The sequence below is a fragment of the Culex pipiens genome, chromosome 3 (assembly GCF_016801865.2).
Source record: "Culex pipiens pallens isolate TS chromosome 3, TS_CPP_V2, whole genome shotgun sequence".
Taxonomy (NCBI): domain Eukaryota; kingdom Metazoa; phylum Arthropoda; class Insecta; order Diptera; family Culicidae; genus Culex; species Culex pipiens.
The window spans coordinates 146,049,951-146,064,846 of record NC_068939.1 but is presented as its reverse complement, the minus strand read 5'-3'; the positions used below and the strand labels follow the sequence as shown (position 1 = coordinate 146,064,846).

The window sequence follows — 14,896 nt, the reverse complement described above, 5'->3', positions numbered from 1 at the left end:
CCAAATTTCTGAAATCCCACATTTCTATTTTCTCAAATTGCTAAAATCACATATTTCCCATTTCGCAGATTCCGAAAATCCCAACATCCCAAAATCCCAACTTCTCAAAATCCCAAATTTCCCGATTCCCACATTCTCAGAGTCTTAAATTCACGAAGTTCTGTATTTTCAAATTCCCTTATTGTCCCAGATTTGCAGATTCACAAATTCCCAGATTCTCAAGTTTCCAGTTTCTCAAATCCCAAATTCATCGTTTCAAAAATTTTAAGTCTTCAGATTCCTAAATTCCCAAATTCTCAAATTCCTCGATTTCAAATTTCCAAATTCTTAAAATCAAAAAATCCCAGATTTCCATGATTTTCATTAAGGGTGCACTGCCGTTCTACGCATAATTGTCCCATGTCATTTTTGGTCGATTCTGACTTTTTGTCATTTTTAGGTTTAGTTTGACGTTTAATTTTCGAAAAACACACTTCACTTCTACGCATAATTGTCCCACTAAGTATTTTCTTTCACGAAATAATCACTTTTACGAAGTATTTTATCTTGTTTACCTATTGTATTGCAAGAGAATTACAAAAAAGAGTGATAAACTGCTAACTGGGATGATAAGAGACTTTTGAGGACTTATGGAACAATTATGCGTAGAAACACAAAAAAACGGTCAAAACATTACAATCGCGTTTTTCTCAGTTGCACCTTTTTGAACATGGGACAATTATGCGTGGAACGGCAGTGAAGGCATCACCAATCGTCACGATTCAAAATCGAGGACGTTTGTTGTCGATTTCGTTGCAAATCGCAGGCCAAGTGCGAATGATTCTGATGATATCTCTTCAGTTGACGCTCAGGCGAGGAACATCCTGGAAGGAGCGTCACTGACTACGTCCGTAGTCCTGTTAGATCTTTCTTGATCAGGACAGTATAGCTCTGGTTCCTTGCAAGTGTCCTATTTTCTTACCTCCACGTTGGCTTGGTTTTCATGATGACCTAGCTGGTGGCCTGTGGAAACGGATCGTAAACCTTTGACCAGCGAGGGTTAGAGTCGAGACGGCTAAAAGAAAGGGGCGCGACAATGTGGGAAAGGGAAGTAATTTGTGATTGTAGACGGTATTGTTTTGATTCGCAGTATGTTGAGTCAACTGCTGTAGATGTACCTGAAACATCACACAACGGGGTTTCTCTTCTTTCCGTTTTTATCTATCATCTATCATCTGTTTATTTTGTTTCACTAATTTTCTTAAACGGCTTTTGTTTACTATCCTTCATTTGATTTCGATTTTACTTATTTGATTCTCTTATTTCTCAACGCTTTTTCACTCTATTTTACTAGTTGATGCTGCTGCAACAAACTGTCTGCTTTCCCTTAATTTGGCAGCGATGTCAATTTTGTTTATCATGTGCCTTTTTTTATTTATCTATTTCAATTATTTTTCATCTTCCCTGTAAATTGCCCTCAATACAATCTAAGCATGTTTGTTACCTCTATTTATTAACTATTGTTAATTTCTTTATCTTCTTCATAAATTACTATCTTTTTTTTACTATTGATTCTTTACATAGTATATTTCTTTCACTGTCCATTGTTTTGAAACTTCACCTTTTTCTTAAGCAAGTGAGGTTCGAGCCCTGACTCAATTTATGAAATGATTAAAGGATTAACGCAAATATTACTATTGTACTTTTGAAAAACTTTTATAAAATGCTTAGGACCAAAATATTGTAACAAAACACCGCGACAAAAGAAATAGCAACAGATAAACACGACTCAACAATAGGGAAGATTTCAGGAGAAAACAATACACAGTAACTAACAATTAGTTTTTGAATTCAAACTAAAAATATAACAGTTTTTGCTTTATGAAAGTTGATAGGCACACTATAAATGGTTAGGCGCTTATACTTACATCAAACCCTACGTAATGTACCACCCCCGGCCGAGTTAAAATGCGTAACCGGAAAAGAAGGTGTGCATGCCTGGCACGAACACTCAAAGCGTGTTCTAGCGTGTTGCTCGTACTGACTCAGAGCAAGGGTGAGATGTAGGTGTAAGGGCAGTGCGTGTTCGTCGGGAACCTGGTGCATAAGATCGGTCAAGGCCCGTTCTTACACTGAAAATTGCGAATTGCGAATTGCGATTTCGTTGCAAATCGATTCCTCTGTGTTCTCTTATACTAAGCTTGCTGGTTTCCCTATCTAGTTAGCATAAGAGAACACAGAGGCATCGAGATTACCAATGTTTGTCGATATCGCGGACATGATTTCAATCCGTGTAACCACTTAACTTATCAACAACTACCCAACTCCACATCCCATCTTCAGGATTCGGCAGCCCGTCCGGTCTACACCTGTTCGGAAACGGTCCCAACGAGTCGTTCAAGATCCCGCTGAAATCGCCGGACACGATGCGAAACTCGCTGCTCATGAACGGCGGTGGTGGCGGTAGTGGATCTTCCCCCGGTGCCAGTGCCCTCAGCCAAATGCAGCATCACCTCCAGCAACAGCATCAGCAGCAGCAGCAGCAACAACAACAGCAACAGCAAGCCCAGCAACTCCAGCAGCAGCAGCTCCAGCAGAATCATCACCTGCAACAGCTCGCGAATGCCCTGCCCAACGTGAGCTCCACCAACCCGAAGACCCCTTCGCCAAGCACGAATGAGGTAGGGAATCAACCGAGAAACCCCAGCTAAACAAATTAAAACACCTCTCGTTCCACCCCCCACCAATAGCCCGGCAAAGAGTTCGTCGAGTCGATCGACAAAACCTGCGAGGACTCGGTCAACGATCTGATGGCCACCATTGCCAAGCTGGACTCAAACGGCGTCCAGGTGCTGCCCGAGGGTCACCGGGGCAAAACAACCTCCCCCCAGGTGCACAGCTCCACCGACCTAACCTCCAGCAGCAGCACCACCAGCAGTCAGCACGCGTCCGCTCTGGCGGCACTGGCGGCGGTGGGCGGTGCCGGCGGTCCCGGCAGCGTACTCGTCGACGAGAAAAACATCCCCAAAGAGCTGGACCCAAACGAGGACTGGTGCGCCGTCTGCATGGACGGCGGCGAGCTGATGTGCTGTGATAAGTGTCCGAAAGTGTTCCACCAGACGTGTCACATACCGGTGATCGACTCGCTGCCCGACGAGAGCGAAACCTGGCAGTGTTTGCTGTGCTACAACTTTGCCGACCTGCCACCGGGTAAGAACTCCCAACTCTCGCGCAAGCCGCCGAAAATCTAACCTTGCTTCTTCTTCTTCCCCAGAACCCCTCGGCGAAAAGCGCAACGTCGGCATCTCGCCGCTCGAGCTGAAGATCCTGCAGCGGATCGTGCTGGAGCTGTTCTGCCAGTACGAAACGAGCATGCCGTTCCGGCACCTGGAACCGGACACCAACAAGGCGTACTACGACATTGTGTGCAAGTGAGTCATTGTACTGTGTGCGGAGTGCAAAGCGTGCGAATTATGTTCCGTCGAACGAGTTGTTTCATTTGGATTTTGTTTTGTTTTGCAGCCCCATCTCGTTGATCATGATTCGTGACAAGCTGGAAATGAGCAACAGTGACCATTACGTCGATATTCCCTCGTTCATCAGTGACGTGAAGCGGTTGTTTAACAACGTGTACCTCTTCTACCAGGTGTGTATTTGTGTGATTTTATGATATTTTATGTGAGTTAACTTAGCTAGGTTTGGGTTTATTGGGTTTGGTTCCTTCGTGTGTGGTAATTAGTACCATTAGTAAAACATGGGCAGGGCAGGTTAAAAAATTGATTCTTCCATATTGAGCAATTCCAGCTCAAATCAGGATTTTTTCTGGTACTTTTGTACCCGACCCTCTTCGATTTCAATCAAACTTTGTAGATATGTTATCCTAGGTCTATATAAGACATTTTTGCGTATATGGAGCCAATAGTACTCGAAAATAATATTTGAGAAGGGCGTAAGGTATTTAAATATTTTTGTATTTTGCAATTAAAAAATAACTGTAACTCGAAGCCGTTGCATCGTATCAAAAAGTGGTAAAAGACAAACTGGTAGGAAATTGGACGATCTTTCCAAAAAAAAAAACACTGAAACAAAAATACACGCCACTTCTATGAGATTTTTCAGTTTTTAAGTTTAAAAGTTAAATTTTATGGTGATGTCACGATTTTTTTCGCTCGAAATTTTTGAGGAAATAGCCTAAAATGTTACTAAAAGACTGACGAAAGATGCAGGATGGTATGCCTCTTCTAAAAAAAAAAAAATACAAAAATCATTTACTACAACTGTTTTTTTTTTGAAAAGTGATCTAAACTTCAACATTTTTCAGAATCGATAGTGGGAATCGATTCCCCTTAAAGTTTACATAAAACTCTCCATATTGACCATTGCCCTAAGTCCAATCCTTGAGAAGATACAGCGGTTTTAAAAATAAAAATGTTGAAAAAATAGGTGTTTTGGTGGTTTTTGACAATTTCTATATGACAGACTTGGTTTTTCAGCTTCGTAAATATTTTTACCGGAAAGCTCAACTTTGCCGAAGACACCATATCGATCAAAAAAAATCCTTCAAAAGATACAGATTTTTGAATTTTCATTCATCATTCATCAGCTGCCAAATTTGTATGGAAAATTATATGGACAAACTAATGATGCAAAATGGCTTTTTTGCGAAGGCACCAAAAAAGTTTCAGTCGGATTAAAAAATACAGAAAAAAAAAATCAATAGAACTGCTCAGGTATCTAATAGTAGTTTATGCAACAAATTGCAAAAAGAGGATTTTTTCAGCACGAGTCGTACATTTATCCAACGAGGTTCACCGAGTTGGATAAATACGAAGAGTGCTGAAAGAATCAAGTTTGCAACGAGTTCCATACAACATTTTTTGCAATTCCAAAAAACACACACTGAGTGAAATTTTATGTAAAATTTTCATGTATTTTGTCAATAAATCGTTTAAATCATTTTTTTTTGAAAATTGTTACTTTTCGAAACAAGTGCTGAAAAGTTCAACTTTTCAGCACCCATTTGAGTGCTGAAAAGTAGAACTTTTCAGCATTTATTTTGAAAAGTGTTGCTATTCGATTCTGTTATTTTTGGTACAGAAAAGTAGGCTATTTCGTCGTTTAAGAATGACAGGCAAAGTAAGTAGTTTCACGACGGAATTGCAAAAAAGACCTTTTTGCAATCCCGTCGTGAAACTACTTACTTTTCCTGTCATTCTTGAACGATGAAATAGCCTACTTTTCTGTACCAAAAATAACAGAATCGAATAGCAACACTTTTCAAAATAAATGCTGAAAAGTTCTACTTTTCAGCACTCAAATGGGTGCTGAAAAGTTGAACTTTTCAGCACTTGTTTCGAAAAGTAACACTTTTCAACATTTTTTTGATTTAAACGATTTATTGACAAAATACATGCTAATTTGACACAAAATTTCACTCAGTGTGTGTTTTTTGGAATTGCAAAAAATGTTGTATGGAACTCGTTGCAAAACTTGATTTTTTCAGCACTCTTCGTATTTATCCAACTCGGTGAACCTCGTTGGATAAATATACGACTCGTGCTGAAAAAATCCTCTTTTTGCAACTTGTTGCATAAACTACTATTCCAACGAGCTCAAAACATCGGAGATCTGATAACCATATCAAAAGTTTTTATCATTTATCATCGTTGGATAGGTAATCAAAAGACCTTTCAAACGAGTCTAAAACATCGAAGATCTGATATCCCCTTCAAAAGTTATGAGCATTTAAGTGTTATTTAAACACATTTAAATTCAGATATGTTTAGGATGATGATTTGACAACCCTATCAAAATTATATTAATGTGAGGAAGGCATCAACCACCAAAAGGTGGATACAGTAAAGTTTTTATTGAAATAAATTGAAACATAAAACAATAGAAAACATGAAAAATCAACATTGATTTTAATAATTAAACCTGATAAAAAATGAATTCCTGGGTAATTTATTAAAGCAATCAAAAACGTCACAGTGTGTTGATATAAAAATCAGGAATAAATATTAAAATTTAGTTTTTTAAACTTTTTGCCATCCCTTTTATTTTTCAGTTAAAACCGAGGAGCAAAAACATTATGTGTAACCGTTTTCAAAAATTTAATGTACCTTGAAATGCAATGCATTGCTATCAAAGACTTACTGTTAACTTTATTTCCTCTGCATCAAAATTGAGAGTTATATAAAAATTGACAATTTTATTGTTGATAAATTTATTTTAAAATTATAATCGTTGGATTTTTTCATGAACAAATTTTGGTTTGCAATATTTTTTTGATTTGTTACTTTTAATTGAGGTTTAGGAGAAGTCGGGGAAAAAGTCTGGAGTTTTTTTTTTTTGAAAAGGTCCAATAAACCAAATTTCCAGGTTTTGCTTTTTGGGTGTTTTTGAAACCGCCTTGAGTCAGGAGTATTAAAAAAACACCCAAAAATCTCCAGATATTAATCCACACTCAGAATTGTAGGGCGCCCGCCGCGGAATTCGAACCAGCGACCTCAGGGTTGATCCATACGGGTGGGTCATGCCGACTCATTCTCGGTTCAAATTGTGATCCACAACTGAGCGTAAGGCGCACCTTTGGAACTATATGAATGAATGTATCTCGAATAAATTCAAACCGATTTCGATCTTGATTCCGATGTATGAAGGATCTCAAGAAAAATCTTTAAAAAAATGATACATTCGCCTTATTTTCCTGAGAAATGTTCATTTTCTGTTTTATTTTCTAAATGTTTATTATTTTTTCCAGAAAATGAAAATTTGCATTGTTGTGAAATTGTTTATTCGACTAATAAATGTATCTGTAGATGATTGAAACGTTTTTCTTGCATAAAATCAGGTCGTTTCCGTCGTTTCATGAAAATCAAATTGTCTTGCAAAATTCTCTTGGATAAAAAAAATGCAAATTTTTCTTTAAAGTTTTGGTTATTTGGAAACTAGGGTACAGTCATCCCACATATTCGGAACTCCCACAAATTCGGAACACGTTGATGATAATTTGTCAATAGCATGCCAAAAGTAGCTTTTCTGTCGACCTTACGATTTTTAGAACCTTCATTTGGACATTATCTTGCTATTTCACTAGTAAAAGTAGTACTTTTTCAAAAAAAACTTCATTCCAAGACTATTTTGTGCAGGGCAGCAAAACACTGCCTCCAAATGGCCTGTTTCATAATTGTGGGATGTTATTGTGCCTCCCACAATTGTGGAACACCTGAATTTAACTGATATTTTCACAAAAAAGTTAGTTAGTAAACCATGTATAAAACATCACTAAGCTTGAGTTTCATTGGTTTCAGTGTGTGAAGTCATTATTTGGTAATAAATATGTACTCCTGGAAAGATCCAAAGTTTGTTTACATTCGTAAGAAAAAAGTGTTCCAAATTTGTGGACTTCAAGGGTCAAAGTAATTCTTCAAAAACTTTATATAAAAGTTAAAATTTGCAGATGTTCGATACAGCATTCGAAAGATCGCAAGAAAAGCTTTCAAATGAAGGTAAAAGCGAATCGATTAGTTCAATTATCGATTTGCTATGATTTTTTGAACATTGGCCGATCTGAGACCGTTCCGAATATGTGGGATGACTGTACATGTATTCACTTTGAATCAACCTCAGTGGACATAATTCAAGAGTTTCTTCAAGCAACAAATCAAGAGTTTTATTTGAAAAGGTTCAATCAACATAGAAAATCGTTTAGCTTTGATAACTTTGGAAAATATTTGCAACAGCCTAATGTTGGCATATCAAAACTTCTTTTATTTGATTGTTGATAGTTGATTAGAAAACTCATTGTATAGCTATCATATGATTTTTTGTACATATTCTCTATACAATAATAACATGAGCTCTGTTAAATTCCGTTTGCTAATTCAAAATTTCGAATTAATTTTCAGAGCTGTCAACACAGTGATAAAATGGTAATATACGAACACCTTGAGAGAAAGTTGAAGGGAAAACCAACCAACCAACCAACCGTCTCACCAACCTCGAAACATCTCAGCCCCCTGAAGAGCTTCACTAACCACCGCGTTTTCTCATTTTTCCACCAACAGGAGGACAGCCCCACCTTCAAGAACGCCCAAAAGCTGGAGAAGTTCTTCGAGCAGCAGCTGGCCAAGTGGCTGCCCAAGTACCTCGAGGGGGACAGCTTCGACGAGTACCTGCAGCTGCCGGCCAAGCGCATCAAGAGCCTCCAGGAGGATTAACAGTCGGTGCGGCCGGACGGCAAGTCGGGTGACGCGCAGCCAGCAGCAGCAGCAGCTTCCTCCGCCGACGACGGTCGGGGGCGACAACCCGAAGACGGGAGGCCTCCCTCCGGGGAGAGCGAAGCGGACGCGCAAGCTGCGGATGGAGGTGGACTGGACGCGGCTGCCGCTGCTGCTGCCACCGTTGAGAAGGAGGCGAAGGAGGAGGTGGAAGCGCCCGACGGAGAAAGTGGTTAAGCGGAAGGTGGGTTGAAATCTTGTACATTATTTTTGAATAGTGACGAACAAAAGTGCGTGTTTGCGAAGGAAAGGAATGAGTTTTGATACGAAATTAAAGTTAAGCATGAATCAAAAGGACATGAATTGGGTTGACGAAGAAGTTTTCCAAAAAGCAACAAAATTGTAAATATTAGTTCGTTAAGGATTACGTTTGGAGCTAGGATTCACAAACTGAATGTGAAGAAAAACAAAACTTACACCTAAAACTAAAATGCAATCCAATCTGGTTGGAATCTCAATCGAACAAAGATCACACACACACACAAACATTACTAAACGAGATCAAATCTGGGCTGTTTCGCTGTTTAAAACTAGAAAGTGTACGAAACAAGGCAAACTAAGAGAGAAAAAAAACTTCCATTTATTCATCAATCGTGGTTTTGGAGTGCGCGCGTCTGCCCGCGGACTTCTATTAACTAATTTTAAAATATTCTCAACACAGATTAATTATTTATTGTATCATCGCTACCACATAAAGTATATGTATCATTTACGTGAGAGAGTCCTCTTCTTTTTTTTATCCATTACTATTATTCGTAGAAGATCACAAACAGAGAGAGACTTTAGAAGTGACCAGAATTTAAGTACTAAACATCAACCTACTGTCGTGAGCGAAAAAAAAAATCTAGGGAACGCTAGAAGAGAGCCGATTAGCAGTTATTACTATTTAGCGAGTAGGATTAAAAGAAGCAGTAATAAGTCACACACACACACACTCTTTCAAACGTAACTAGAATTGTCGCGTGTGGATTAAGCCTAGCTGAGTCAACTTTCTCTTCTAGATAAGGACTTCTTGGACCTTTCCCCCCTCCTTAACTTGAGAACACAGATACCAGACATATTTCCTAGAGATTAAGACTTAATCTGCCGCCCTCCCCCCTTCAACGTCAGTCTCCAGTAGTATCGAGTAGATGACAAACAACTCATAAAGAAAAACAAACAGTTGCAAATAGGTCGCGTGCGATGAGAAAGGATTTATTTAGTTTTTTCGAGTACGATGAAGAAGGGTCTCTTTTGTGAATAGCGCGAAAGTGCTCGCGACAACACCACCCCCCCCATGACAACGGCAGCGAGAGACAGGACAGGACGAAAGTGTGTTGTTGTGTGCGAGAGCAGCAAAAGTAATAAAAACACAAAACTCAAATTGTAATCAAATGCGCGCGCGGTGTTGTGTTGTGTTATTTGTGTGTGCCGAAAAAAGTCCATGAAAATTTCACCCTCCTCCTGGTTTAACTTGTTTTCGATTGTCGTCGTCGCATAGTGGGGTTTGGGAGGGAAAGCGTTGTCCTAGTTTCGGCGGCGTCGCTTTGATGTTGTTTGGCTTGGGGCGGGAAATCACGACGAACGTTGGTGAAAATGGAAATTATTATAATCAGGACTAGCCTTTTCAGCCGGAAGCCTAGCAAATGAAGAGAAAGGGGGTGGCACGAAGTCATCTCGGCTAGACGAGCGGAGCTTTGTTGTCTGTTGTTGCTTCGGAAAATGCGACAGGGTTTTGGCCTAGATTTAGACTGGCGTGTAGATTTCGTTAAAAAGAGGGTGTTGATGTTTGGTTAATGTTGCCGTTTTTAATTAGGATGAGAAAAAAATATCAATTGATTTCAAATCATTTTTTTTCTCGCAAATGATTGCCGGCCAAATCTTTTTACAGTCTGTCTAACTGAGTCAAGTTAGGAAATTGGGAAAGACGGAATGTTGAGGACTATTTTCCGGCTATCTTTTATATAGATATTGTAAAGATTATGTGGGTCATTTCACTTCAATCGTACACAGGAAAGTGCCAAATTGAAATTATCTTTTTCTGATCAAGTTGTATCGAGAAATTAAAAAGAGAGATGTGAGCCGGTAACATGGAGTGAAACTTTCCCAGCTGTCATGGAAAACTTCACATCAGCTTGACAGAAAATTTAACTCCATGTTGCACATTTAATTTCTCGATAGAAATCAATATCCTAAATTGCACGAAAATTTCGAAATACAGTCCAGACTCGATTATACGAAGGGCTCGGAAAAATTTCACTTCGGATAATCGAATCACGAAAAAAAAATTTTTTTTTCGTTGTCTAATTTTTGATTGAGCATAGGTATGACTAAGGCTACCAAGGGAGCGTTCTTTTATTACGTAACGCAGTAGGGGGGGAGGGGGGATCGGAGGCCGTGTTACGCGCCATACATTTTTTTTTAATTTGTATGGAAATTTTGTTACGAGGGGGGGAGGGGGTCTTAAAGTCCGATTTTTCGCGTTACGTAATAAAAGAACGCTCCCCAACTCTTGCTGAGCAAAAATCCGTAGACTTTACCGATATGACACCATGGTATAACAAAAATTGTCAAGGAATTATTTAGATAAGTTTGGAATTTGGGAATTAAAAATATTTTTGTTAAACGTTTAATAGTTTACGAAATGTCAAGTTTGCTTTTACGAATAATATCGTTGTTAGTGTTTTCACGAAAACATTTCTAGAGTTTTTCTTTCTGTTTTTTTTAAATAGTTTTTATTAGAAAGGTCCTATAAATATTGTGGTTTCGGAGATAAATCGAATTTTCGCGGCTACTTATCTGACACTACGTTTCACAAACTTATCAAGTCTAATTCTGAGTGTAACAAGTTGTGTTGAACACGAGGATATACGTCACTGAAAAAATATTTTGTCGCTCTGGCACCAAATCGAAACTAGCGATTTGCACTGTCGCCGCACTTTTTCTCTCCGCCTTTATCTGTCAAGCTTAATAGCATCAACGATTGCGTGATGCCGTTGGAGATTTTGGATGATGATGTTGATCATTTCTGCAGGTAAAAATAGTGCATATTTTGTTTTTTATTAAATAAACAAAAAAAGTTGGTTCATCCACCAATATAAATTTTCGTCAATCAAAACAATGTGGAGGAATCACAACAAAGTTGGCTTACACACTGATCGAGTAATACCAATTTAAGCTTGGGGACCATCCACAAACCACGTGGACACTTTTTTGGAAATCTCAACCCCCCCCCCCCCTCGTGGACAATTGTCCATACAAAAAAAAACTTTATTTGTATGGAGCGTGGACAATCGCCATACCCCCCCCCCCCCCTAAAGTGTCCACGTGGTTTATGGATGGTCCCTTGACAGAAAAAGGCGGAGAGAAAAAGTGCGGCGAGAGTGGAAATCGCTCGATTCGGTTTAGTGCTAGAGCGACAATACAAGCACAACACAAGGTTTTCACAAGCCAAAATTTGATCTTTTATTTAGTAAATATGTTTTGTAAGGAATTTGAAAAGAACAATCATTGACAATCAATTTTGAACTGAGGAAAACCCGGAAAATTATGCAAACGGAATCTACGTAACACCTTATAATGTGGCCCTCTTAAACCTTGCGGTTTCGTCAACGGATCCACAGGCGTGTATCGTTCTTTTTGCGACAAGACTCCGCCTCCCGGGTTTCCTAAGTGTGAAGGTATGGCACGGGGAGAGGGCACCGAAGACCTATATTTAAACTTAGATTTTTTTTGCGCCCGCCTCGGGATTCGTAAGTCCAGTGCGCGGTCCGATTGAAACTTACAGTTAAATAAAAATATCTTATTAGAGAAAGCTTTGTCCCAATTAAAAAAGCAATGAAATTTTTAAATCCGCGGAGAAGGTCGAAAATCCGTACGGTAAGGAAAAAATCCGTACAGTTGGTAGCCTTAGGTATGACCTCTAAACTACGCTACAATTTTTTGGAATTTTTAAATCCAAGATGGCGGCCAAAATGGCGGTGATGCAATATTGAAAAACAAAACATTTTATTTTTTAAAAGGCAATCAACAACTCAAATTTGACTAAAATGGGGTCGTAGAACTCAAATGTTATATTAAAAACAAGAAAATAAAAAAATACGATTTTTTTTTGTTCGTGATTCGATTATCCGAAGTCCCATACAAACCTTCGGATAATCGAAACTTCGGATAATGGAAACTTCGGATAATGGAAACTTCGGATAATCGTGTCTGGACTGTAAATTAAAAAAAATATTGAAGACTGTCAATGACCTAAGCTAATAAAGTGTTTCTTTTTTTTTAAATACAAAAACGAACTTGATTTTTTTTTTGTAATCCATAAACCATTTTTTTCCACGGAGAACATTTTGCTTTTTTCAACATCCTACTTATGTCCACGCAAAGCCGAGATATTTGTACATAAGTGAACAAGCATAATACATTGGTTACTATGTTTGCAAACTGGAAGGCATTTATTTTGGATATTTTTATTTTGCTGTAAAAAATAATGTATGTGAGCAATTCTCTGAGTTTTCGGTCATTCGATTTTTTTTGTATTTTTTAATCCGGCTGAAACATTTTTGGTGCCTTCGGTATGCCCAAAGAAGCCATTTTGTATCATTAGTTTGTCCATATAATTTTCCATACAAATTTGGCAGCTGTTCATACAAAAATGATATGTGAAAATTCAAAAATCTGTATCTTTTGAAGGAATTTTTTGATCGAGTTGGTGTCTTCGGCAAAGTTGTAGGTATGGATATGGACTACACTGAAAAAAAAAATGCTACAAGGTAAAAAATTTTTTGGTGATTTTTGATTTAACTTTTTGTCACTAAAACTTGATTTGCAAAAAAACACTATTTTAATTTTTTTTTATTTTTTGATATGTTTTAGAGGACATAAAATGTCAACTTTTCAGAAATTTCCAGAATGGGCAAAAAATCTTTGACCGAGTTATGATTTTTTGAATCAATACTGATTTTTTCAAAAAATCGAAATATCGGTCGCAAAAATTTTTCAACTTCATTTTTCAATGTAAAATCGAATTTGCAATCAAAAAGTACTTCAGTGAATTTTTGATAAAGTGCACCGTTTTCAAGTTATAGCCATTTTTAGGTAACTTTTTTGAAAATAGTCGCAGTTTTTAATTTTTTATAATTAGTGCCCATGTTTGCCCACCTTTGAAAAAAATATTTTTGAAAAGCTGAGAAAATTCTCTATATTTTGCTTTATTGAACTTTGTTGATGCGACTCATAATTGCTGAGATATTGCTATGCAAAGGCTAAAAAACAGGAAAATTGATGTTTTCTAAGTCTCACCCAAACAACCCACCATTTTCTAATGTCGATATCTCAGCAACTATAGGTCCGATTAACAATGTTAAAACATGAAACATTCGTGAAATTTTCCGATCTTTTTGAAAAAAATATTTTCAAAAATTTAAAATCAAGACTAACATTTTAAACGGGCCAAACATTCAATATTACGCCCATTTGAAATGTTAGTCTTGATTTTAAATTTTTGAAAATATTTTTTTCGAAAAGATTGGAAAATTTCACGAATGTTTCATGTTTTAACATTGTAAATCGGACCTATAGTTGCTGAGATATCGACATTAGAAAATGTTGGGTTGTTTGGGTGAGACTTAGAAAACATCAATTTTCCTGTTCTTTAGCCTTTGCATAGCAATATCTCAGCAACTATGGGTCGCATCAACAAAGTCCGAAGAAGCAAAATATAGAGAATTTTCTCAGCTTTTCAAAAATATTTTTTTCAAAGGTGGGCAAACATGGGCACTAATTATAAAAAATGAAAAACTGCGACAATTTTCAAAAAAGTTACCTAAAAATGGCTATAACTTGAAAACGGTGCACTTTATCAAAAATTCACTGAAGTACTTTTTGATTGCAAATTCGATTTTACATCGAAAAATGAAGTTGAAAAATTTTTGCGACCGATATTTCGATTTTTTAAAAAAATCAGTATTGATTCAAAAAATCAAAACTCGGTCAAAGATTTTTTGCCCATTCTGGAAATTTCTGAAAAGTTGGCATTTTATGTCCTCTAAAACATATCAAAAAATAAAAATAGTGTTTTTTTGCAAATCAAGTTTTAGTGACAAAAAGTTAAATCAAAAATCACCAAATTTTTTTTTACCTTGTAGCATTTTTTTTCAGTGTAGTCCATATCCATACCTACAACTTTGCCGAAGACACCAAATCGATCAAAAAATTCCTTCAAAAGATACAGATTTTTGAATTTTCATATATCATTTTTGTTTGGACAGCTGCCAAATTTGTATGGAAAATTATATGGACAAACTAACGATGCAAAATGGCTTCTTTGGGCATACCGAAGGCACCAAAAATGTTTCAGCCGGATTAAAAAATACAAAAATTAAAATTAAAGAAAAAAGACCGATTCCGTAGAGAACTGCTCATGTATTTTGCTCGCTCAAAATTGATATCTGTTTACAATATTTCATGAAAAAACATTTACGGCTTTTAATTACAAAAAAATGGTACCCATGTATAGGTCATCGCTGAAATTTGAAAGTTATTGCAGTTTTAGTGAAAAAGTTGATTTTTTACCGTTTTCGTTTCGTATTTTCGCGTTGGAAATTCAAGTTCAAATTATTTTCAAAAAATCATTTGTCGGAATCCTGTTAATGAAC

At 37.3% G+C, this 14,896-nt stretch overlaps 1 protein-coding gene across 4 annotated transcripts in view; it reads left to right on the top strand.

Annotated features, from left to right (window-relative positions):
* LOC120419104 (transcription intermediary factor 1-alpha-like) overlaps nt 1-8,580 on the top strand; it is a 78,603-nt gene extending 70,023 nt beyond the window's left edge. For 3 of the 4 annotated variants that reach the window (XM_039581698.2, XM_039581696.2, XM_039581699.2), the window contains exons 8-13: nt 2,323-2,660; nt 2,730-3,189; nt 3,254-3,410; nt 3,502-3,625; nt 7,890-7,913; nt 8,049-8,580. In XM_039581698.2, coding sequence (XP_039437632.1) covers nt 2,323-2,660; nt 2,730-3,189; nt 3,254-3,410; nt 3,502-3,625; nt 7,890-7,913; nt 8,049-8,201 — 1,256 coding nt within the window. In that variant the 3' untranslated portion in view covers nt 8,202-8,580. The remainder of the gene's footprint in view (nt 1-2,322; nt 2,661-2,729; nt 3,190-3,253; nt 3,411-3,501; nt 3,626-7,889; nt 7,914-8,048) is intronic. The other variant, XM_039581697.2, reaches the window with a different exon arrangement.
* Nucleotides 8,581-14,896: the final 6,316 nt, after the last annotated feature.